The following is a 26,491-nucleotide window of genomic DNA, read 5'->3' as shown; positions in this document are numbered from 1 at the left end:
TAGTCTGGTTGGAGTCCATGCTTGTATTTATTATGCTATTATCACCAGTCAAGGGAACATGGAGATACATATCCTCTGAAATATAAGTAGTATCGGCACCAACATAATGTCAAAGCCATCTAATAGGCAGAGTGCACAGGAGTAATGTTACGTGGTATCAAGTACATATTAGATATTCAAGTGAGACATGGTACTGCACTGAATAGTGTTATTGGGTAGTACACTCAAAGGAGTTTTGTTCTATCAGATGTATTATGAGAGAACAAAAATTTAAATAATGAAATATGTACTGTGAGAGAATAAAAACAATCATTATATTTCTTATTTATTTTAAATATGAAAAATCAGAAAGATGAAATCTATTTGAGTACTCTTTCTTTGAAATTTTTTGAAATGTATTAGATTATTTTTTTTTAATACAGACTGGGGGATAGTCAAAAGGCTCAGCTATGTAACTTACTCAAAGCCATAAACGGCATATAATGAACTTATATATTCCAAAGTCTTTTTTATCCAACTCACTATACAAAATAATTTTTCATGACACCCAGCTAACAAGTTAGTAGATGGACTCTAAAATTTGTAAACATTTACAATAGCCAAGACATGGAAGCAACCTAAATGTCCATCGACAGAGGAGTACGTAAAGAAGATGTGGTACATATATACAATAGAATATTACTTAGCCATAAAAAAGAATGAAATAATGCCATCTGCAGCAACATGGATGGACCTAGAGATTGTCATACTGAGTGAAGTAAGTCAGACAAAGAGAGATATCACATGATAACACTTATACGCAGATCTAAAAAGAAATGATACAAATGAACATATTTACAAAACAGAAACAGACTCACAGACTTAGAGAATGAACTTATGGTTACCAGTGGTGGGGGCTGTGGGGAAGGGTGGAGGGAAGGGATAGTTAGGGAGTGGGGATCGACATGTACTCACTGCTATATTTAAAAAGTATAACAAATAAGAACCTACTGTATAGCACAGGGAACTCTGCTCAATGTTATGTGGCAGCCTGGATGGGAGGGGAGTCTGGGGGAGAATGGATACATGTATATGTATGGTTGAGTCGCTTTGCTGTGCACCTGAAACTATCACAACATTGTTAATTGGCTATACTCCAATATAAAATAAAAAGTTAAAAAAATTAAAAATAAAATTAGTAAACATTGACATGGTTATTCCAACTTCATCTCCAATGCTTTGCATCTAAGAAAATTGCTGTAGCAGGACTCCTAGAACTGACTTAATATAAAGTGACTACATGAATTCATATATCCTAATCTTGTATTGGGGTAGAAGGGCTGAGAAAGGTCTCCATGACTTATTTCTCTGCTCAGCAAAGTAAAATATAAAGTCTTGTTCAAGTACCCCTTTATTGCACCTGGCCCATATTCTTCCTTGTTAGAATTAAAACAGCCGTATAAACATGTACTTGCAAGGGACCTCCTCAAGATCTACAAATTAAAACAAAACAAAACAAAACAAACAAAACAAGGAATGAAAAGAAAAAGAAACAAGATTTGAGGACACAGTTTTGTTTTTTAAAGCATTATCAACTAATGGATGTACTAAGCAATAACAGAGTCCTCTGAACTGTTCTCAAATTATAGTCCCTGAACCAGCAACACTGGCATCATCTGGGAACTTGTGAAAATTCAAAATTTCAAACTCATCCCAGACCTACTGGATCAGACACTCTGGGGTGTGTCTTTTAACAAGGCTGGCAGGTGTTTCTGATACGAGCTAAAGTTTGAGAACCAGTGCTTCGGGATACTGCTACACAGAGTTTTTTGGACATGCGAGTCCAAAAACATGGGGAATGAAGGGTTTATGAATAAAGGCAAAATCTACAGTATGATCACCACAGTGGATGGCTGTGGATCATGCAACTTAGTGAAACTGAGCTGGGAGAAGGGTAAGATCCCTAGAGCAGAGGAGGTAAAGGAACAGAGAGGCCAAAACCAGCATGCTGACGGGTCTCCTACGAGGATATGAAAATTACCAAAAGTATTTTTGTTTAAAATATTCTCTCAAGGATATAACTGAAACATTTTAAGGTGCTTCTGTCCTCCCTATATTTAATAATTTTATCCTAAAATATCTTTTAGAAAAGATAGATTTTGAGAATATAATTATTTTAATAAGATTCCATTTACTCATGGTTGCACTTAAAATGTTTAACCAACTTACTAGTTTTAAAAAGCAGTCTTCTTTCTAAAGCTCTTCTAATACCGTGTAAAATATCTTGAAAATCACTTTCATTAATTATTACAACTTTACACATAAATGCTGGCTCACACCCTTTCCTTCTTATCTGATGTTCCTACAGAACATTTTTTTAAAAAGAGTGAAGATTTAAGTATGCGTATTCAAAAATGCTCGCCACCAACACAAAAAATAAATGATTAGAGCCAATACCAATTTAGCATTTTTAAGAAGGGAAGGGAAATCATTCTTCTTGAACCCTAATTTAAATTTAGGTATCTCAACAGTACCCATCCAGCTGTCCTATGAATTCTCCGTCACAGAGGTGGTCGGTTTACATTCTCAATTGTGCTATTCAAGAAAACCAGGTTAGAGCCTAGTTGCTGTCAGTTGCTGATTCTGCTCAGTATGCTTTTACATCTCACACTGCTATATTTACATGCAGTGCTTTCATTAAAATCCTGCTCTTATTTTGTGCAGAAATTGTTGTCAAACTAAAAATAGCATTAAAAGTGAGACTGGCACTTCATGATAATTTGGTCATCCTTCCAAAAATGGCAAAATTTTAAGCCTCACATAATATCTAATAAATTCCAGATTGCTTTAGGATTTTACTTTCATTTTATTTGTTTAATGTTGGTGTTTGCAATGATCTAAAAGCATACCATTATGATTGCACTCTATGAATAATACTAGTTATATCCTTGAGTGTATATTATTAAGATTATCAGCTATATCCTCCAAATTTTCTTTCTTTTATTAAGAACACCACACTTTTTCTGTTATAATGAATTAAATCATAAAAGTTTTAAAACAATGTGTTTCTATAGCATAACAAATTTAAAAAAGGATACATTACTTACAGTTGTTCTGAGAAGTATAAAAAAAGTGAGTTTCTAGCACAAGGTTAATTCTTCCTTAAAAAGTTCCTTTTAAATGGCTATAGCAGTAAATGCTAATTGTATTCCAAAATCAACCCTCTATTTTCCTTTAAATAAGACAGAACCTGCTGAATTTTATCTGGACAAATGGCCCCAAAGCTAAAGCCACATTTCTCAACATTCCTTGCAGCTAGGATAGCCAATGTAACAAAGATCTGGCCAAAAGGATGTATATATAAATGATGTGTTCACATCCTTAAAAGAGAATGCCTTGACCTTGTTTTCCTCTTTCTGCAAGAAACACAGAGAGATGGTGAGTGTTGTTTATCACATAGATAACATACTTGGAGATAGAAGACCAATGGGATGTAAGGAACCTGGTCTGAACATACACATGTAGCAGAAGCAGCCTGTCCACAAAGCACTTACTGATTTAGACTTTTACTTCAAAGAGAAACAATCATCTATCTTTATTCAAACACTGTTATTTTGGTCCTTGACAAAATAAAATATATATACGTGTATAAAATAAAATATACACGTGTGCATGTGTGTACAAATGTGTTTGTGTATACTTAAATATATATATTACATATAGCATATGTTCTATTGAATATTCCTAAAAATTAAACAATGTCAAATTCGTTTCTGTGTGCTCCCAAATGCATTACTGTCTTTGCTACTTGCTCATAGGAAAACATATATTCTAAAAAAACATATTAGGATTTGCAAAGGTTTATCATTTTAGCCAAAGGCTATGCTTGGTGGTGTTTTTAAACAGTTATCAAGAAATCACAGGAGCTGTAATTAAACTAATATATTATAGCAACATAACATAATGTTAAGAACACAACCTCTATAGCCAGATTTCCTGGGTTTGAATCCCAGCTCTGCCAGATATCAGCTAGCTATGTGACTTTGAGCAAATTATGTCATCTCTCTGTGCCTCAGTTCCTCATCTGAAAAAATGGGGAAGATTGATAATAGGACTTTCCCAATAGGGCTGTTATGAGGGCTAAATAAATTAATATTTGTAATATTTAAAATAGTAACTAGCACATAGTAAGGGCTATCCGATAAAGGAAAGAAAGAAAGGAAGCCTTTTACAAGGAACAAACCGGATTATATTTATAGTCTAGTTTAGGCTATAACTTCTGGATAGTCAATCACTGCATATTTTAAATTATGAAATTATTTTACGTACTGCATTTTTAAAAGAAGGTAAACAGAGAAAAAACATAGGAGAAAAGAAAGAAATCAACAGGTTTGCGGGGTTTTTTTCCCTTGTACTTGTCTCTGAAGGTGACCTCTTTGGGAAACGTATGTTATTTGTTCTCTGAGCTGTGTATGATTAGTTTCTTCATCATACACAGACAAATTAGGAAGGCTGCTGTGGTGCCCAGAAATCATCTGTTAAACAAAGTCAAAATTAATGATAAAATTGAGTTCCCTTTGTGTTTGATTTTCATCTATCTGTACTCAATTATAAACGAGCTATCAAAGAAAGCTACCCATTAGCTCTTAATTCATAATGACTCCAGAAAGCGATCCCTATACTGCCATTGATATCTCACCAACAATCTCCTATTCTCTGCAGGGCTTTAGATGAAAATGAAAAGGGAAAACAAAACTACATAATCCAAGCAGCTCCTAATCCTGAGCCCTACCATGGAAAACTAGGAAATCAGGCTTAATATATGCAAGGTGTAATAAGTTTTCATCTACATATGTGAAAGAGACATTTGAACTATTTTTTCTTTCACCATAATCTATTGTGCCTTAAATAAAACAGTCATAACAGCAACAGTGCATCCCAGATTTCTATTTCATTGTGTCAAAAGCAAATATTCTTCAAAGTTAGAGAAAGCTTTCCATGAGGAAAAAGTCTAAAACAGAGATGATATGTGCTTTATGCAGAGAGAAGTAACATCTAGTTATTTATTTGGGGTAAGAGTGACATCATCCCATAAGTGGACTTTTCTCTCTTCATAGTACTCATCTAAACGCCTAAACACTCTGACCTCTGGCACATCCCATAGTAAATCCATTCTGTAGCCTCCTAACTAACTGGTTCTGAACTATATAAGGAAAAAGAATTAGGCATTGTCCATTTATTCATAGGTGATTTAAAGAAATATTAAAACAGATTTGAATCCTGATTTGAAATAATTCCCTGCCCTTATTCACAGATTTATGTACATTTAATTTATATTCTTCTTACTTCCAAAAAAAGAAAAAAAGACTACTCACAATTTTAAAATATAATATACTTAAAAATAAAATGAGAAGAAAAAATCAGCAGTTACAATGAAAGTGGTCAGAAGGAGAGAAGGGCTGGAGGGCAAGGAGATAAGATCATGGTCTAGGACTGGAGCTGGATGGTTATTGCAAGTGTACAATTCACTTAAGTTTTAAGTCTTCTGACAGACAACAGAAAGAGGTGGGGGGGAACCATAAGATGAAAATAAGCATTTCAAATCTTCAGGAGAAAGGGAAACTTTTTTTCTAATATTAAGTTCTCTAAACAATGACTCACAAGAATCTTTGTTTTAAAAGTAACATAGAAAATGCTAAAGACTCATTAAAACAAACTGTGATTTCCAGACCAATATTTGCTTACTTCAGTTATTTTGTTTGCTTGTCTTTAACCCTGGTATCAACAGCATTCCTCCTATAAACAGCAATTCTACAGGCTGAAGATGCCTAAACTTATAGAAAATTTAAAATTACTGAAACACACTTTATAAATTTCTTTCACTTTCTGTATAATGTGCATATGCAAAAATATTTCCAACTGTAGCAAGTGTACTTACCTAATGATTCCTAACCCTTTCATCCATGCAGTCAATAAACATTTATTGAATAGCTTCTATGAATCAGATATTACTAGGTTCCAGAGACACAAAGATGACCAAGACACTGACCCTGTCCTCAAAAAGTTCACACTCTAAAAGTACATATCATCACAGTGAGTATAGTGGAAACAGGCTCTAGAGAGGCTTATGGCAGAAGGGATATCTGGTAAGTAGAAAGTGGCGTTCGGGATTATGAAAAACTTCACCAAAAATAAATGGCATATAAACTCTATATCAAAGACTAGGAGTTTGTCAGATTACTAAAATAGGGTAAAGCCAGTCCACATAAAAGGGATGCTGTCTTTGCATTTGCTGAGATATGACCAGAACAGCATTTAAGCAACAGCAAGTAATTCAGTATGGACAGTATACCTTATTGTTATGGACTGAATGTTTGTGCCCCCTGCAAAATTTATATGTTGAACCCCCCCCCCAGTGTAATAGTACTAGGAGGTAGGGCCTTTGGGAGGTAATTAGTATTAGAATGAGATCAAGAGGGTGGAGCTCACAGGAATGGAATTAGTGCCCTTATTAAAGTCACTAGAGAGTTTGCTTCCTCTCTCTGCTCTCCACCATGTGAAGAGACATTACCAATGAGAAGCTGGCAGTCAGAAAAGAGCCCTCACTAGAATTCTACCAGGCTGGCACTCTGACCTCATACTTCCAGCCTCCAGAACTGGGAGAAATACATTTCTGTTGTTCATAAGGCGCCTAGGCTATGATACTTTATTATAGCAGCCCAAACAGACTAAGACAAGGATAAAGACAAAGCTGGAGAGGAACCCAATGGCCAGGGCATGGAGGGCTTTGTATGGTAAGTTAAGGAGTATGGAATTCAGCCTAGAGGTCATTGTTGTTCAATTCTTTTAAAACAAAGAAATCATTATTTAGACATAAACATACATGGGAGCCCAAATATAAAACAGAAAAGGAATCTCCTTATTTCAGATGAGTGCTGGAGAATCTGAAAACTGACCTGGTCAGCTTCTTGTCACACAGTTTGAAAACCCTGTCTATAACCAAATCAGGTGTGGGGAGAGTTTATCACAAAGGTTTATAGTCAGAAGGATAACATGAGAAGATTTCAAATTTTAGAATGATGACTATGGCTCTAATATGAAAATGGATGGGGGGAAAATGAGAACCAAGGAGAAGATGATTTATGAGGGTAAGACCATTTCAAGAAAAGAGTAATGAATGAAATCCTGTATTAGGACAGCGGATAGTGAAATTTTTAGAACATGAAGGATAAAGAGGAAATCCAAGTGACTACCAGGAGAAAGGGCTGATTACATACAAAGGAATAAAAATCAAATTATCAGGATTTTATCAGCAACACTGGATATAAGACAAAACCAGAAATATAAAATCCTAGACAAATACATAAGATCTCAAGTCATCACTAAAAGAATTTCTACAGGATGTGCCATAAGAAAAGAAAGTGCTAACAAGTAAGCTGCAAAAGCAATGATTTATGACAAGTTTGAGTTGGCAGGTGGTACACAGCAAAAGAATGTATTTTACCCATGACATAACTAGAAATGATCACTCAGGAACTGCAGAAGATTCAGATCCTATCACAGGCCATGACACAGTAGAAATCATCTATAAATGTATATGAAATACTAATGTGAATATGTGGTTCAAATGATTCATAATGGTAAATGAGATTTATATTGCTTCATTCATAGGTCTTAAATTTAAATTATCATCATCCAGCTACTTGGACCATTTTACTTTATTTTTTATTAAATCAGAGTAGGAGAGGATAGAAAACAATGAATTGGAAGTGAGGGTATAGACAGAGAAGATGTACATGATAGTAAAGTTCTTCTTTCTAGGAATCTTTATGACATAAAAGAAAAAGAAAGAACATTCAGGATCCATTAACAGTGACTATTTTTTGTTCATTGATAATAAGATTACTTCAGCATTTTTATATGCTCTAGAAGAGAGAGAATGAACATTTCTGAGGGAAAAAAAAATAAGATCATTAAGGGTCAAAAACCACCACAGGTTAAAGAATAAATTGTTCATTTTTTTTAATTATTGAGGTTTTTCTTAAAGTAAGAAATGTAGGATTTAAGAAAAAGCAAAAAATAATCTCTGTCAAAATTTAGCAATTGTAGGACCCTGCACGCTTTTAGAGTAAAATTTCCTAAAATAGATTCATTATTCCATTTAGTCTCCTTACACATGTGACATCTTCATAAGTCAATACAAGTCAAACTGACCACTGTCTCTCATATAGAATCGGTTAATTCCTGTATAATCTTGCTTAACTTTATTTTCTTTTATTCTCTAATAGACCCCTGACAACCTATTCATTAATCTAATCCATTAACTCCTTCAAGACCAAGCTTAAAATGCATCTCTTTCCATAATCATTCCCTAACTAACTATTCAACCTGTGACCTTTATTCTTTTCCATCTTTCCAGTTTCCTAAGAATCTATCTCTAATCCTTGTCCTCTCTCCCTGTCATTTTCATTCTTGGGTCCCCTCTTAGCCCCATTAATATTTAACCAAAAATGAAAGGAACTAACAAATATAAAAAAGAAACAACCACATATTCTATTTACTTATTCTTACTTTCCTGTTATAAACCTCTCAAAAATAAATAAGCTTCTTCCTCTACTCCCTTACCAGCCACAGAATGCTCAAGTGACTCATTTGTTTATGGTGAGTTTTCTCCAAGTGGGCAATAAATTCAAAGTGCAGGCATTTTGTTTTTTATTTCTTCACATACATCCAGGGAAAACAGTGCAATATGTCGAGTGCAGAAAATATAAAACTAAATATGTGCTAACTAAGATATTAAGAAAGAAAAAGAGTAAAATCTGATAAATTAATGTGGAGCACGCTCAAAATAGAAGGAAACACTCACACTTTCTACCTCACCCACCCTCTAGGCAAACAGAGTTATGCTAAATATTGGTAAAAAGACTGCTTTGGAAATTTACAGATTTATTTTGTGTTTCCTGCCAACATTCTAGAGAGCTTCAGAAAAAAAAACAAAAGAAAAATGAATCAATTAAAAAGCCTTTATTCTCATCTACAGAGGAAGACCATTTCCTAGTACGTTATTTAGGTTCATTAACATTCATGGTGTATTTTGCAAACACAGAATTATAAGCTCTGTGGTAAAGGAAAGTGCATCTAATTTGACCTACACATTCTCCCACAATTAGATGTTTCAGGGTCTTAAAGGTTGATTAAGTTGAACCAGGTAACAAGTGAAGTGAGTAAAGGATTTTCTGTGGGTCATAGAGAAGAAAATCTTTATCACATATAATAATATGTAAAGACACCACAAGCGAGAAATAATCAGTCTGACCAAAATTTTATAATCATGGCATACGATAAGAATGTAATACTCAAATGAGGCCCCAGAATTATAAAATATTCTTCTATCTGGAAGATGTATTTTTTTCTGCTTTCTTTTAAATACGGGGGTTTAAGAAGTATAATCAAAATAACAAACCTACCAAACTTCTGTTAAAATAAATAACAGCAAAGGAATACAAAAAGTATTAACAGAGAAAGACAGAAAAGGAGGCAACAAGAGAACAGAAATTTCAACAAGTTTTTGGAACTTAGAAAGTAGTTGGAGTGGTAAGGAAGTAAGTAGACAGGAAAAAATTAAAATCTGCTATTGCAGAGGAAGAAACTGAAGAGAGCTGGTCAGTTTGCTTCACAGAAGCCCTAGGAAACTCAGCATCTGGAGGCTTCTAGCACTATGGCAGAAGGTAAGATGCAGTGTTAAACAAGGGCACTGTAGGCTCTTCAGCAGAGCCTTTCCCTAACCCATACAGATAAACGTGTATTCCTCCAAAATGCCACCTCTCACCCCTCAAATGGGAGATCAGAGGTTCACTCTCTGAAAAACACTGAACTAGGAAGGCTCCAAGTTCAGAGACAATGAGCATAGCAAATGGCAGGTGTGAATCATATGGTTAAAAATAGGGGGATTCAGTCTTACTGAAAGTTGGGACCCTTATCTACTTTCCCTGTCCTTATGCAAGGATGCCAGTAGCCACATAAAACTTCCTCCACTCCATACCCTTTACACCCATCCCTTGTAAGAGACTGGAAGATTCACCTCTGCAAAAACTAAATGACCCCAGAGAAAAACTTTCACTTCTTTCCATCAATATAAAGGCTATCTCACTTTCTGACTACCCAACAGTGAAGATCACCAGGAACAAACCACAGCAAAATCAGAATTTTCAATTGTCTTTTCCTAAGTCATTCTAAAATGATATTATCATGGATCACCAGCCATTTCAAGACAGCCTGCAACACAAAAGACAAGGGACTAAAAAAAACCAAAAACACACAGGAAAAGAAAATCTGAAAGAAACAGTGAGGGGGTGGGGGAACAAGAAGAAAACTTGGGAGAAAAATAAAACATCTATAATACTTTCAAAAAGATAAAACTATCTTTGAATATTTAACAATGACAGAATCTACACAAAAGGTAGACAACACAGGCATTTTATTAGAAATGTTTTTAATGTGATTACTAAAATAATACAGCTGGAAGATAACTTCTCAAAATGGAACAGAAAGTCAAAATGATGGGGAACTTGACAAAAAGATAAGAAAATCTAGGAGATTCAATATCGAAATACTAGAATATCCTAAAACAGTTAACAAAATGTGGAGAGAAGGAAATAGATGAAGAAATGACACAAGAAAATAGTCCAGAAATAAAGGATGAAGTGCTTATGAGATTAACCTTCTTAAGCAAATATGCAGATATTAATTTTTCAACATGCCACATCCCTGCCCAGTGGCATCCTTCTGCCTAGCAATCTCATTCTAGCCCTCAATAACTAGTTTCACTTTATGTAATCAATCTGATCTCTTATTCTCTAAAATGCAAACTCTTTCCACAAACTTTCTATCTCCTTTCTATTCTCAGGGAAGGTCACTTCAATACTCAGCACACTGAAAAATGGAGACAATAGTCCCCACACAAAAAAGCAAAAGCAATTATGGTATAAAATAATTAGTTAGACCTGAGACAAGGCTCAAGTTCTATTTCCTCTGTATCACTTGTTTTTTCCTTTTTCTCTCTATGAACCTTTAGCTTGACCAGCAGTGTAGCACGATGGTTAGGACCATGGACTTTGCTATTAGACAAGCCTGAATTCAAGTCCAGGCAATACCATCTACTTAACCTCTCTAAATGTCAGTGTACTCATCTATGAAATGAATATATAATAACAGTATTTTATCTCACAGTGTTACCGTGAGGATTAAATTAAATATGAATGTAAAATAATCTCTAATTTCTTTCATCTGTCTCATCTGAGAAAACTGCAAATGTAGGTATTAAGTTCCATGACCCTTTTCTACCAATCAATTGTATAACATCTAAATATAATTCAGAAAGCAATATGATCTGCTCTGAACCAAACTGTGCCCCCCACCAAGTTCATATGTTGAAGCCCTAACCCCACTGTGATGGTAGTTGGAGACAGGACATTTGGGAGATAATTAGGTTTAAATGAGGTCATGAGCATGGGGCCTGTTGATAAGATTAGTGCCATGTGAGTGCCATCTGTAAGCGAGGAAAAGAACTCACTGGAACTCAACCATGCTGGCTGATCTCAGACTTCCAGCCTCCAGAACTGTGAGAAATTAAATTTCTGTTGTTTAAGCCACCCACAGTACAGTATTTTGTTATTGTAGCTCTAGATGATTAATACATGAGCCTTCAAAAAGGTTAAAAGTCTGGTATCAAAAAACCTTTATCCTAGTCCATTTTGTTACTGATTTGGCAAGGAAAAGTTAAAGTGCATAAACATCCTAAACACTTAAAAGAAGACAATTTTAATTGCCATTGCTAGTCATATGGATATTAATAGGAATGATTTTTTTAAAAAGAGAAGAAAATGGAAATCAGAAGAAAAGAAAGGAATTCTTCAGTTTGCCCCCAACCCACCTTTCAAGTTCACTTTCCCCGCCCTCTCACTTTTCCTGACGTGGGGTCTTTCACTGACCTCCTCACCTTATTACTTTACTTTTTAAATATTTGACCATATAAGCAATGGGCTATCTTCTTCCAAAGTGTTCAGTTGAAAAGACCAGGTATTTGGAAAGAAAATAAAGCTATTATTTCAATGGTAGGTAATATTCTTTTTTGAGAATGGTTACCAGATAATTCGTAAGAGAAACATCCACAAATGAGTTATAAAGGTCAATCCCTTGTGGGATGAAATAAGTTTTCAAGTTCAATTTAAGACAAGATTTTTAATTACCAAGGTAGACTACCTACAGACAATTTCAGATTGAAAGGCCAAAAACCTTAAGTTAGTTGATTTTTAATAGAGAATTTAACCCCAGCCCCCCCCAAAGAAAATCTGATAAATCATTTCCCGTAAGTGAAAAACTAATTATATCACCATATTGACATTATAATAGCATCTAAATGTTTCCTCAAAATTTGAAACATCTAAACACTATGAGTGATACTTTGGGCCTAAATTTCCAGTAAATTTATCCTCACTGAAATCTTTAGAGAATAATAATGAAGAAAGATTACACAGCAGTTGATTGATATTTTTTGAATGTTTACTGTTAGATATAGATTTTTTTTAAGTAAAAAGGTAAAAGATGCTTTAAAAATTTTTTTTTTATTATTTCATTTCATCCAGGTCAAATGAATTTATGAAAAAAAGCATAGTATAGTATATAGCATAGTGTTGAAAGCACCTTAGTCCATTTGGGCTGCTATAACAAAGTATCAGGGACTGAGTGGCCTACAAACAACAGAAATTGATTTCTCACAGTTCTGGAAGCTGGAAGTTCAAGATCAGCTGCCAGCATAGTCTGGTGTGGGCTCTTCTCCAGGTTGCAGAGTTCTTGTTGTATCTTCATGTGGTGAAAGGGGCTAGGGATCTCTCTGGAGTTTCTTTTTTAAGGCCACTAATCCTATTTGAAGGTCTATACGCTCATGATTTATGCACCTCTCAAAGCCCTATGTACTAGTACCATCACATCAGGAATTAGTATCTCAACATATGATTTGGGGGGAGGACACAAACACTCAGACCATAGGAGAAAATATAAAAGTTTTAGAGTTGGATGGGAGAGGCAAATGCCTATAATTATTAACTGTATATGTTAATAAGCATTCATTCCTAGTAATCATTTTTTCCCAATGTATAAAAACAACACATGAAAATTAACTCATTCACTGTATATAACAAAACAGAAAGAGACTCATGGATATAGAGAACAAACTAGTGGTTACCAGTAGGGAGAGGATAGGAGAGAGGGGGAAAATAGAAGTATGGGATTAAGATATACAAAATACTACTTATAAAATAGATAAGCAACAAGGATATATTGCATAGCACAAGGAAATATAGCCATTGTTTTGTAATAAACTTAAATGGAATATAATCTATAAAAATACTGAATCACTATGCTGTATACCTGAAACTAATATAATATTGTAAATCAACTATACTTCAATTTTAAAAACTGTAAAAAATTAATTAATTCACCCGCCATTTAATGCAAAGAGTAGGTAATTGGAGCCCATAAAATTTTCTAATTTAAGAAGACAAAAAAATTTCTGCAGCACTTTAAAAAACTGGAAATTTCAATTCTTAAAAACAAAATACAACAAAACAAATGTCCAAAAGACCTAAAGCAACAATGAAATCAGTACTATAATAGTAGCCTTGCTTCACAGTTTCCTAAAATCAGGACTTACAGACCATAGAAAAATCAAGCTCTATGGTTTACTCCTTCAAAGATTGGGCCTAAAAATGGCTTTAACATTCAATAAACATTTTTTGAGTGCCTACTCTGTGCCAGGCACTCTTCTAAGAATTGAAAACATACAGTATTAGCAAACAAAACAGCAAAGGCCCCTGCTCTCGTGAAGCTTATACTGACTTGGAAAAGGGATTACATATATTAAATTTAAATCCCTCTTATTGTATACTGTAGCTACTTTTTCTCCTTTTCACTTCAGATTTAGGAGAACCTTGGCGGCTATCCCATATAAAAATGTCTCTTTATTCCAGACAATATGCTCTTCTGGTAACTATATTATGTGTGGCAATATTTCAGTATTGTCAGGTACACTTATAATTTCATTATTTGTAAAAAACTGCAAAACAAACATACAACACATTTTTTATTTTAAATATACTTTAGCTCTGGTTAATATTGTTAAATAACAAATGCCAATAAAAATATAATTCAGTTACAGAATCTATCATGAAAAATGCTATGAATGCTATCACACGTTCAAGGAAGGGAAAGAGATACAAGGGACATGGAAATATTATATAATTATATGAGCATGGGCTAAAATCAAGTAAATGTTAAAGGATTTAGATCGCTTCTCATGTAATCAAATCTGTGACAGGTAATCCAGACTTTGGGACCCATCCTTCAAGCCTCCCTTGAAGAGACAGAAGAGGGCAGCTGTGCTGGCTCTGCACACCCTAAATGCAGAGCTGCATGGTCAGCCAAAGCAGAGGGGAAGTAGAGGACAGGCAGGCCCCTAGGCTAATCCAAGGAGAACAGGAGAAGCAACAGCCCTGATATCAAAGAGCAGAAAGAGATCAAGAAAATCGTATCCCCAAAAGGCATGGGTCTCCAACACAGCCTCCCACATTTATGTGGCTCATCACAAAGTCAATTGCATCAAGTCTGTCTCTACAGGTAAAAATTCTCTGCCCGGCTGACTTGAGGACAGGTTTCTTTTTTTTTTTTTTTTAATCAAACTTTCTGTTTTCCAGACTAAACTTTTGCAGTTATTCAGTGATCCTTCTATAAGGTTTCCAAAGTTGATAATAATACAACTAGTAAGTTCAGTACCTTATCAACCAAACAATTCCGGTCTAACACATTTCAATTTGTGATGACTTCTCTTAAATTTTCCTCTATTTAAAAATTTACACTGTTTCTCCCATAATTATTATGCATCACTTTACATTTTAATAGTTTAAATCAAACCTTTCAAACAGGGCAAAAAGAAAATAGTAAGTTCAAATGAAAACAGGAGGGAGGAAAGTACCTTTAATTTGGATCCATGAGGTACTAGGACCGATCTATTCTGCTTTGGTGGGATATACAGCTCCCATTTTCCAAAATCCAGTTTTTTATATGGGTATGCAAATGGATTCCAATCATCTGAAAAAATAAAGATGATCAATTAACTAATAGCATTATAGGACTAATACTCAATAAATTTCAATCAAAGTATAATATACTGCCTACTTACACACAAATTGCCTAAAAAACATTGTTTTCTAAGGTACTAAACAAAATACTCTACTAGTCATTTAGAAAAAGCAGGTTATGCTTAACTTATTTTTTAAAAAGCATATTTGAAAGTTTGCCTTTTGCAAACTTTAAAGATTAAAGATTACAAACATTTTCCATTGTACTTTCAACTCTATTACTTCTATCAATAAATAGAATGATGGGTCCTTTTTTAAGAAACACCATCAACAAAGGGAGATAATATGAAAAAAATAGAAACGCATTCTAGGCAACTAGATAAAATACATGTTATGGTAGAAAAAAAATGGTGAAAAATTATTAAAATCATATTACCCAAATCCACAAGTATGTGATAGAACTGAGTTAAAATCTAAAGAAACGCCTCAAGTAAGAAAGGTAGAAGGTTATAAACTACAAGAGGCAAAGGAGAGGTGGACTACAGATGCTGAAGAAAAGCCAAAATGGACACATAGAAATTTAACATGTAATAGAGGTGACATTAAAAATCAGTGAGTAGGGCTTCCCTGGTGGCACAGTGGTTGAGAGTCCTCCTGCCGATGCAGGGGACACGGGTTTGTGCCCCGGTCTGGGAAGATCCCACATGCCGTGGAGCGACTGGGCCCGTGAGCCATGGCTGCTGAGCCTGCGCGTCCGGAGCCTGTGCTCCGCAATGGGAGAGGCCACAACAGTGAGAGGCCCGTGTACCGCAAAAAACAAAAACAAAAACAAAACAAACAAACAAAAATCAGTGAGTAAAGGACACACTGTTTAATAAGTGGTGCTGGGACAATTGGTGATCCTTATGAAAAAAAAATGAAATGGATCTCTACCAATAATATTACTGAAGAATCATTTGAACATAGATTAATGTTTAAATATGATAGACAAAATGATAAAATGCTTAGAAGAAAATACAGGAAAAGATGTTTATAATCTTGGGTTTAAAAGTGTTTTTTAGACAAAATACATACATGTACACACACATACACGTACATACAAAACCTTAAGGAAAAGCCTGATAAATTTGACTACAAAAATTATAGACTTATCTTCCTTCATACATAGATAGATAGATAGACAGAATGACAAGACAAGCTACCAACTGGGAGAATACATTTGTAATGAACATACCAAGAAAGAGCATCCAAAATATATCAATATCTATAAATCAATGAGAAAAAAATACAGACCAATAGAAAAATCAACAAAGATATTCAGGGGAGGACATATGAATGGTCAATAAACATACATAATGATGCTCAAGCTCACTCATAATTAAGGAAACAGATTAAAACAACAGTGAGATGTCATTTCTCATCCACTGGATTAGCAAAAACTAAAAGTTTGAAAATATCAAGTAGTCAGCAAGGATACAAAATAACACTGCAGCTGAGGGTACAAACTGGTAAAACAATTTGGCATTACATAGCAAAGTTGAAGCTATGTTAACTCTGGGGTCTAACAATCCTACTCCTAGGTAATACCCTAGGGAAATTCTCACAAATGGTCACAAGAAAATATTCAAAGATGTTCACTGAAGAATTGCTTGCAATAGCAAAAAATGGAAGCCACTGAAAGTTAAATCAGCCACAAAATGGGTAAATACATCATGGTATAATTAAACAGGATGTTATATAACACGATAAACTGATTGGATTAAATATTCAATATATAGGAAGAGGTAAAACATTGAAGTTCATTTTAAAGGTGTATAGAAATACCATTAATGTAAAGTTCAAAAAATATGCAAAACAGTATTATATAACATTGATACATACATATGTAGTAAAAATATCAAAAGAAAAATAAGAATGACAAACATCAAATTCTATTGTGATTTCCACTGGGTAGAGGAAAGGGAACACAGGAAGTTTTAATAATATCTGTAATGTTTTATTTTTTAAGGTAGGTGGTGTACACAGAGATGCTTATTACATTTTCCCCTATTTGTTTATGCCTAAAATATTTCACTGTTTAAAAAAAACTTAAGCCCCTGTGATGCTATGCACTATAGTGCTATGAAATTAGATTCTCAATTAAGGAGATAATAAAAACACCAAGAAGCTTGTTTTATGCTATGATTTCTTCTTTTAGATGCCAATACTTTCACCACATTAGCCTTAAGGTTTTTCACTCTCAGCCAGTCTGAATGTCATGGGTAGAGTGGGGGTAAGAAACAACATGTAAATAAAGGTCCTTCTAAACATTTTTCTACTCCCCATCAGAAGACAATCTGAAAATATCTAAAGGCGGTTTTATCTTCAGGAACAGCTCAACAAGCTCTGTGTTACTATATTCTCCTGCCCCTAAAACATCAAATACATCTCACCTGTTTATGATGTGACATTCCTTTACCAAAGCAAAGAATTTAGGGCATAATTAGAGAGAAGGAAAACAGCTTGAAATATGAGGATCTAGGTAGTGTAACACTTTATACATTTACTGAATTTCTTTTTAAGCTAATCATTTAAGACAATAAAATTAAGACCAGCAGCAGATCTCTTCCTGGTTAGATTTGAAAATAAAGGGTACAGTTCATTAGTTCATTCATTCATTCATTCATTAAATATGTACTGAGTGGTTAATGTAGGCCCTGCTCTATGCCAAACTGAAAATTAGGGTTCAGAATGACATTCAGATTTCATCCAGAAAAGGTTAAACTGAGTAACAGTACACTAAAACGAAGAGTAAAATATATAATATAGGATCCTCTAAACATTCAACTATAAATAAGACTGTTACTTTGAAAGTGAAACTTCAATTATATGGGAAATTTTCTTATGCAGATTTACTTAAAAGCTGTTTTCAATAATGTAAAAATAAATGTGGTTTTGAATATTAGTTTTTGAATATCAGTTGAAATAGTTCTTCAGCTTGCAGTCACTTGAGTTTTAAGATCTGTTTAAACAGGTAATGTTATAATATTTGTATAAAGAAAAAATATTTTTACTGAATCACATTTCTCCTTTCATAGTGTCTTAGAGACACTAACACAAATGCTGATTATTTCTAATCCTACACTGTAAAAAATGTTTTTTCTATCATTTTCAAGAGTTTCATTTCATTACCACACCTCCTCTTCATGGAAATCCTGGTGTTAACTTCTACTACACGTACATTTTTCTTGCTGAACTCCAATCTTCAAAGAAAAATTTGGAACATCTTCACATATGCTCCCAAAGAAAATCCATCTACCAACCATCATAAGCAATGCAGAATATACTAAAGGTTTCAAAGGGAGAGAGAGGGGAAGGTTTGCAAGGGGCGTACATACATCAAACAACTTGAGATTTTTGCATTGGACAGCTGTCTCCCACATAAATCCCTCTTCAGCCACACCCACTAGTCTTTTATCTCCTTGATTCCTTCTCCAATCAGTGTTCAGCCCTAAATTTTCCTTACTCTTCCTCCTTTATTAAATACTATTGCTTCTTTCCATTTGAAAGATGGGCACCAACCAAACTAACCACCTCTACTGTACTGCAGGCATATGAAAGATTTTATTCTAATAAAACCAGTTTATCCCTAAAATTGTTTTCTAAAAATAGCTAATAAGATGAGCTTTATTCTACAGGATACAGATATCTAAGGTCCAGGTACAGAATAGTCAGAAAAGTCATTGGATTTGGATCTGTTCTCATAAACTTAAGTCCTTGGTTAAGAAAGAAGGAACTACCATTAAGGTATATTTAGGTATGACTGTGGGAACTAATTGTGGAAGTACCCAATTAAAAATAAGTAAATAAAAATTAAACATTCAATGATTGGTGTAAAAATATTAAACAAAAGTGAATGTTTTGTTTTTAAATGGAATTTTTTTTAGAAAAACACAGAAGGCAAAATAATAAGAGATGAAAGATACATTTTGGGGGATTTTTTTTTTTTTTTTTTTTGCAGTACGCGTGCCTCTCACTGTTGTGGCCTCTCCCGTTGAGGAGCACAGGCTTCGGACGCACAGGCTCAGCGGCCATGGCTCACGGGCCCAGCCGCTCTGCGGCATGTGGGATCTTCCCGGACCGGGGCACAAACCCATGTCCCCTGCATCTGCAGGCGGACTCTCAACCACTGTGCCACTAGGGAAGCCCGGGAATTTAAGTCTTAAGTGTCATGAGACTTTATTCCTGAAAATAACTGAAAGTAAAGTAATATTAATAATGATAAATGGTTCTAAGGCATATTAGATATATCTAAAGTGCATACTTTTAGAGCCAGATTACTCATTTTTCATTTTAATCCTCCATGACTTTATATCCTAAATCTACAAGATAGAATTAATTTTAATTAAGCACTTAATGCAAATAGTTTGTATATCTATGTAGGTCTCAGGACAGGACCAAAAATATCCTATCACCACCTGTGACAATTATTTGTTTCTCTCTATCACACACAGAACTACATATTGGGAGTTCTGTAGTTCAGTGATTCTCAAGCTTTAGTTCACATCAGAATCACTTGTTAAAGCAGATTGGGCTGATTAAAACAGACTGTTGGCCTCCACCCTCAGAGTTTTTTGATTCAATATATCTGAAATATGGCCTAATAATCTGCATGTCTAAAGAGTCCCTACGTGATGTTGCTGCTCGCTGAGGGACCACGTTGAGAATCAACTTCCTGGCTCGACGGCTGACTTCAGGTGTTTTCTGCTCATAGCTTTGTAAGTGATGTTCTAGATTAGATTAGATTTATAGATTACCAAATAATGTTCCAAGTCAGTAGCTCAAGGAAATTCTGAAATAGAAATTATCACTAATAATCCCTCAAGGTAAATATTACTCACATGAAATTTAGGATATAGAATTTGGGATTCACTAGGGTTGTAAAGCTCAGAAGGATGACCAGTGAGATGAAGATTACAGAACAGACCTGATATATTAAGGAATCTGAATGTGTCAGTGTGAGGAAACAAAAATTTGAACATTAAAAGAAAACATATATTAAGACCAATATTCAATATACTGCTATAAGTGTCTACAGAAAATGTTTCTTATAATATTCTCACTAATAGATTGCATGGTTAAAAAGTACAGGCCACTTTGATCAGAAAATGAATATAAATTTGAAGGCTTCTACATAGAAAAGTAACATTAAAATTTTTAAGTGTTAACATTTTAACTCATCTTCCTTTCTGTGTGTCATTTCCTGCCATAACCTAGACATTGCTAGGCTCAAGGATGAGGTACCCCTAAAGCAATGTGTGCTTATTATTCTAGTCTTGGTGTTTTAAGAACATGTTTCCTGCTTGCATAAATTGTTTTATTAAAACATTTTCTAAGACTTTCGATGATTATCAAGTTTGAATAACCTGACACAGTTTAAAAGCAAACATTTAAATAAGTATTTTATTACTAACAGGCTGAAATTCATCATCATATTTTATAATGCAAAAGATTCTATTTTTCCATAGACTCAAAACCAGCAGACAAATTTAAATCGAGATATGGAAAAGAAACAATGTGTGATGCGCAGTTTAACATGAACTGCAAACACACATTCGGCACAGGCGATCAAACGTTAACTAAGGTCACTGCATCAGGCACACAGACTCTGTATTATCTCAAGCCCAACAACCTTTCTTTTTCTAGTGTAATAATCCTCACATAAAATTCTTAAATGTCAGCCTTCTTCAAATATTCCCAAACTCTTTAACTCACAGTAAAGTATTTCTCTTCATCAGGACTTAGCCACCTCATTTCTGTAGAGTTTCTCAGTTTAATATATATATTCCTTACGCATGGTTGAAATGGTCCCAACTTACTATGTAGAACCACACCTTTGATGAAGATGCCAATGTGCTGAACAATGTGGTCCGTACTTGGGTCAACCCCTGCCATAAGCAGGCTTCACTGAGCTAGTGAAGTAAGGTCCCTGTTGGATGTGGCAGATCTAATATCAGATCTAATACAAGCCCAGTACTGGCCTATATGGCAGATGTCAGTCACCTCCTATCTGAGTCGATATCCCTTACATCATAAATTATTAAATATTTGGAATATCACCTCCTTAAAACAAGTAAACACCCTACCTCATCAAACAATGTTGTTTAATTGTTTCAAGCTTCATATTATTCAGAGTTTACATAGATTTATAATGCAAAGTTGGCTTGTCATGATGGAAGTTTGGGGACTTCTCTCATGTCAAGGAAGCATCCAGTCTGTTTCCAAGAAGTCATAAGCTCCAGAACAGGAACCTCCTATGGCATTGCCCTTACCCAGAATTATGGAAGGACCACACAATTTTTGGAGGTGGAGAACAGCAGTCCTGACATATAACCCTGTGCTTTTTGATTACCTTCTCTTTTTCCCCTCCAGATAATTCTTCTCCTCAGATGGTTACTTGAGAATCATCAAATTTCTGCTAGAAGATAGCACCCTGGAAATAACCTTAAGACCTCCAGCATTACTTCTTAGGGAAAACTGCTCTTAAAATACATTAGTTTAGGAGAGCTGTGGTTTTCAAGAACAAAATCTAGAGTATGTCAGAATGCCACTAACTTCAGAACCAATGGGATGCTAATATCGTTTTAAAGAACAATATGCTCAGTCCTATGATATGCAGCTTTCTGGAAATTAGGGAACAAATTAAATAACCTAGAGTTTCACTCACTAAACTGTTCTTAAAGGCATGCGTAGAAGAAACGTTCTCCGTGACCAAAAAAAAAAAGTGTGCCAAAAGTGACTTTAAATAGAATTAACTACGTGTCTTTATTATAGGAATAGTATCTATATCATGATACTTTTATGAAAGAAAGGGGGTGGTAAATGAATATACAGTTGGCCCTCCATATCAGAGAGTTCCATATCCACAGATTCAACCAAACGTGAATCAAAAATATTAGGGGAAAAATTCCAGAAAGTTCCAAAAAGCAAAACTTGACTTTACTATGTACTGCCAAATATTTACATAGCATTTACTTTGTATTTATAACTATTTACATAGCATTTACGTGGTATTAAGTATTATAAGTAATCTAGAGATGATTTAAAGAATACAGGAGGATGTGCATAAGTTAAACGCAATACTACATCATTTTATATAAGGGATTTGAGCATCCTCAGATTTTGGTATTTGCAGGTGGGGGAGGTCCCAGAACCAATCCACCAAAGACTGAAGGATGACTGTATGTAGTCATCTATGATTTCAAAAAGCATGAAAATAGAACCCAAAAAGTGAAGAGAAATGATTATGTATATGAAGAGGGAAAACACAGATTAGTTTTGTAGATTGTACCTTGCTTTATTTTGACTATAAGACCAGGTAAACAATTTATAAAATTAGAAAATTTAATAAGTCAAAAAGAGGGGAAAATAAGAAAAAAAAAAAGTCTCTTAAAATGGAAACAAACTGAACCTGTGTGATGGAATTTGCAGACGGGGATTTTGGGAGGTAGTTAGGTTATGAGGGTAGAATCCTCATGAATGGGGTTAGTGTCTTTATAAAAGAAATCCCAGAGAGATCACTCCTGCATTCGACCAGGTGAGGATTTCACAAAGAAAGGACTGCAGTCTATGAATGAGGAAGAGAGCTCTCATCAGATACTGAATCTGCTGGCACTTTGATCTTGGACTTCCCAGCCTCCAGAACTGTGAGAAATCAATTTCTTTTGTTTATAAGCCACCCAGGCTGTAGTTTTTTGTTATAGCACCCTGAACAGACTAAGACAAAGCTCATCTCTACTTTTCTGTATAATAGGAAATTTCCATAACAAAATTGTAAAAACTATGTTATGAGGTCTCTGTGAACAAATACTTGTCCAAATCTCTTTCCTTGCTATCAGTTGTAAAAAGTGATCTTATCAGCCAAAGAGTGTAAGATTTTAATTTATTTACGGTTTTAAACAGATTAACAAACTGCTTTCTGGATAAGCAGTTGCAGTTCATACTCCCACCAGCAGCATATGAGAATTGTCAACTATCCATATCCTCATCAACACCAGAGATTATCCGGTAGGCGGGTAGGCGGGCCTCTCACTGTTGTGGCCTCTCCCGTTGCGGAGCACAGGCTCCGGACGTGCAGGCTCAGCGGCCATGGCTCACGGGCCTATCCGCTCCGTGGCATGTGGGATCTTCCCGGACCGGGGCACGAACCCGCGTCCCCTGCGTCGGCAGGAGGACTCTCAACCACTGCGCCACCAGGCAAGCCCGGAGATTATCATTTTAATAACAAGGCATGCCTGCCTTGTTCAACCAGGGTTCGCTAAGAGAATTAAGTTCGAATGCCCTACGGATCCATTGTATGCAATAAATTAACTTCTCTTCAATGCATCTTAGAATAGTACCTGTATGTACTACACTTGGAAGAATTTAGAAAATAGGCATTCAAATAATTTTCTGTGTTCTGTGGATCAGATTCAGAACCAGCATGAGAAAAGTTGCCTCTCCTTATTGTCCTAGCTGGAAGAGATAGCTTTGATACACAGTGTTTTCATTTCTTTTCAAAGCAGGTTATAATTATAACTTCTTATATTCTCTTTAATCCTATTTTTATTTGGGAGAAATTGAGTAGTGGGTATTTTATTTTAAACTTTTTCGTTTAGTTCTAGTTTTATTGAACTGAATATAATAATGTGGTGTCCTTTATGGTCTAATACAGTGGTAACCAATCCAGTTATTTATTTACCAATCTATTTATTTTTAGCAGTATAAACCATTCAATTATCTCAAAATAGATTTTATGAAGGACTCCAGCATAGAAACTATACAAAACATGTAAAAAAGCAAAGCTGCTTTGCTTGAAGTGCCCCTACCTACCTAAACCCCCATCCTCACCTCTTTCTCTCCCTCTCAGAGCCTACCACTCAGAACTCAGTTCTAAAAAGTGCTCCAGTGTATGATCTACCTTTGCAGATCTTCCATAGATCCTTAAAATATGTCATTTCTTTTTTTTTAATTCTCCATTTAATTTTAGTTTACTTCATGCACGACAAGTTAAGAATATGCTAAATTATATCATGACGATTGGTTCTAAAAATTTATTCAATTTCTAACAATTCTTGCCATCTACACTTGACCAAAAGTAAATGTTATTTGGGACTTAAGGATAAAAGCATTTATCGCTGCTGTGACTTATATTACTGATCTCTGTGCCATTTTATCTGGTTTGTTTTTGGTCTGGATTTGACACCTTTTATTTTATAATCTTTCAGTGAAAGTAAAGCAGAGAGAAACTAATGGTTAAAGCCAAGAAGAGGTACATTATTTGCTTAGAAAGAATGCAGAACAGGACAAAATAGGAAGGGGAAAGAATGGGAGAGAGGTACTAATGCAATATGGTCAATCATCAGAGGAAGGCATCCCATGTGCCAAGAAGGGTTCTCAATTATGTTTTAACTGGCTAGTACATTGAACTGTATCCCTCCATGTCAGCAAACATCTGGAGCTTGGTTGGAGGACTCTTACAGCACGTACTCCAGTTCATCCATTATATCACTACCGACTGCAATTTAATCTATTTATGACTCCCCTGAAGTCATAAATTTGATTTGACTTTAGGACTCTTCTCTACACCCTAAAACACAATCTTTCATCTTAAGATGGAAGATTGAACCAGTCCCTGCTGTGAGGGCATGGGAGGGGCCTATAGTAATCAGGAAAGCAATTATATAGATCTCCCTGCTAACCCTATAGCCACTTATGAAAATATTTCAATGAAAGTAAAATAATATTTTCTAACATGGCTAGCAATGTAACAGAAGTAAACCAATGTGTCAATGGTCAATTGATTTTCAACAAGGGTGACCAAGACCACTCAATGGGGGAAAAATAGTCTTTTCAACAAATAATGCTAGGACAACTAGATCTCCACACACAAAAAGATACATTTGGACTCCTATCTTAAACCATATACAAAACTAACTCAAATGGATCAAGTTCTTAAATGTAAGAGCTAAAACTATACAACTCAATGTAAAACAGTGCTGACACCTTGGAAAACAGTCTGGGTGTTCCCCAAAATGCCAGAGTTACCATTTTGACCCAGCAATCCCACTCCTAGTTATAAAGCAATGAAAACATATGTCCACACAAAAACTTGTATAGGAATGTTCATAGCAGCATTACTTACGATAGTCAAAAGGTGAAAACCACACAAATACCCATCAACTAACAAATGAATATACAAAATGATGCATATCTATACAATGCAATATTATTTGGCTATAACAATGAATGAAGTACTGATACATACTATAAGATGGAAGCTTGAAAACATTATGCTAAGTGAAAAAAGCGAGTCACAAAGGACCACATATTATCTGATTCAAAAATCCAGAATAAGAAAATTTCTAGAGACACAGTAAGTGGTTTCCTAAGCCTAGGGGAGGGATGGGAAGATTGTGAGATGATAGCTAAAGGGTACAGGGTTCCTTTGAGATAATGAAAATATTCTAAAATTCATTGTGGTTATGGTTGTAGAACTCTGTTTTAATATACTAAAAACCATGAAATTGTACACTTTAAATAGGTTAGTTGTATGGTATGCGAATTGTATGTCAATAAAGCTGTTAAAAAATAAAAGTATTTTAAAGGTCAGGTAGCCGTTATCTGTTCATTTCTATTGAGCTTTTGCGCTAGACTAAAATCAGGTTCTATCAGAGATATTGTAAAGGGAAAGACCACAAAGGGAGACACGTATAAAAATTTAATACTGAAAGATAGCTCGGTCAATAAGTAGACTAAAGAGTCTAGGTAGATAGTTGAAGACTTTGAAGAGAAAATAATTAATTGTTTCAAGGCTTTGAAAAAGTAGAACTTGACCATATTAGAAGCTGGGGAAGAAAAATAGTCTTTTAAGCAAAGAAAAATGTATATCTTCTCCTTCTAGAGCCCAGATTTTTAGTAGTTTTGTGAGTGATTACCAACCGAACTGCTGCTGCTAATGTTAAAATTTACCTTGGACTCTGAAAGAGACCCATAAGGAACAGAAATCTAAAACTATCATACAATCCACTCCCTTACGAAGGAAAAAAAAAAGGTTTGAGCAGAGGCTGTCTCAAAACTAATGATATAAGGGAGGGTTTTATTATGATAGAAGAACTAATGAAAGTCATTAAAATAACAAAAAATAGGATGATTTGGTGACACTGATGGCAGCAGCAGTAGTTATGGACCGTCCTGTGAGGAAAAGGTGTTTTGTTTTTTTCTTGTTCAAAGCTAATTTCTTGATTTTGTTCTTTCTTTTTGTCTGTTTTCAAATATTTTCTCACACTCTGAGGTTTTCAAACATTCTCTCTCTTCAGGCTCTTTACTCTCAGCATCCAAATATGATGAAGTGATGTATT

General features: G+C 34.8%; 1 protein-coding gene across 1 annotated transcript in view; it reads right to left on the bottom strand.

Annotated features, from left to right (window-relative positions):
- The window catches only part of GBE1 (1,4-alpha-glucan branching enzyme 1), a 293,919-nt gene that overhangs the window by 173,775 nt on the left and 93,653 nt on the right, over positions 1–26,491 (bottom strand). Inside the window, exon 3 of the mRNA XM_004280432.4 lies at positions 15,008–15,123. Within this exon, the coding sequence (XP_004280480.1) occupies positions 15,008–15,123 (116 nt within the window). The remainder of the gene's footprint in view (positions 1–15,007; positions 15,124–26,491) is intronic.

Source organism: Orcinus orca, chromosome 5 (genome assembly GCF_937001465.1).
Source record: "Orcinus orca chromosome 5, mOrcOrc1.1, whole genome shotgun sequence".
Classification (NCBI taxonomy): domain Eukaryota; kingdom Metazoa; phylum Chordata; class Mammalia; order Artiodactyla; family Delphinidae; genus Orcinus; species Orcinus orca.
The sequence above is the reverse complement of the archived record's forward strand: the minus strand, read 5'-3'. Positions and strand labels throughout refer to the sequence as shown.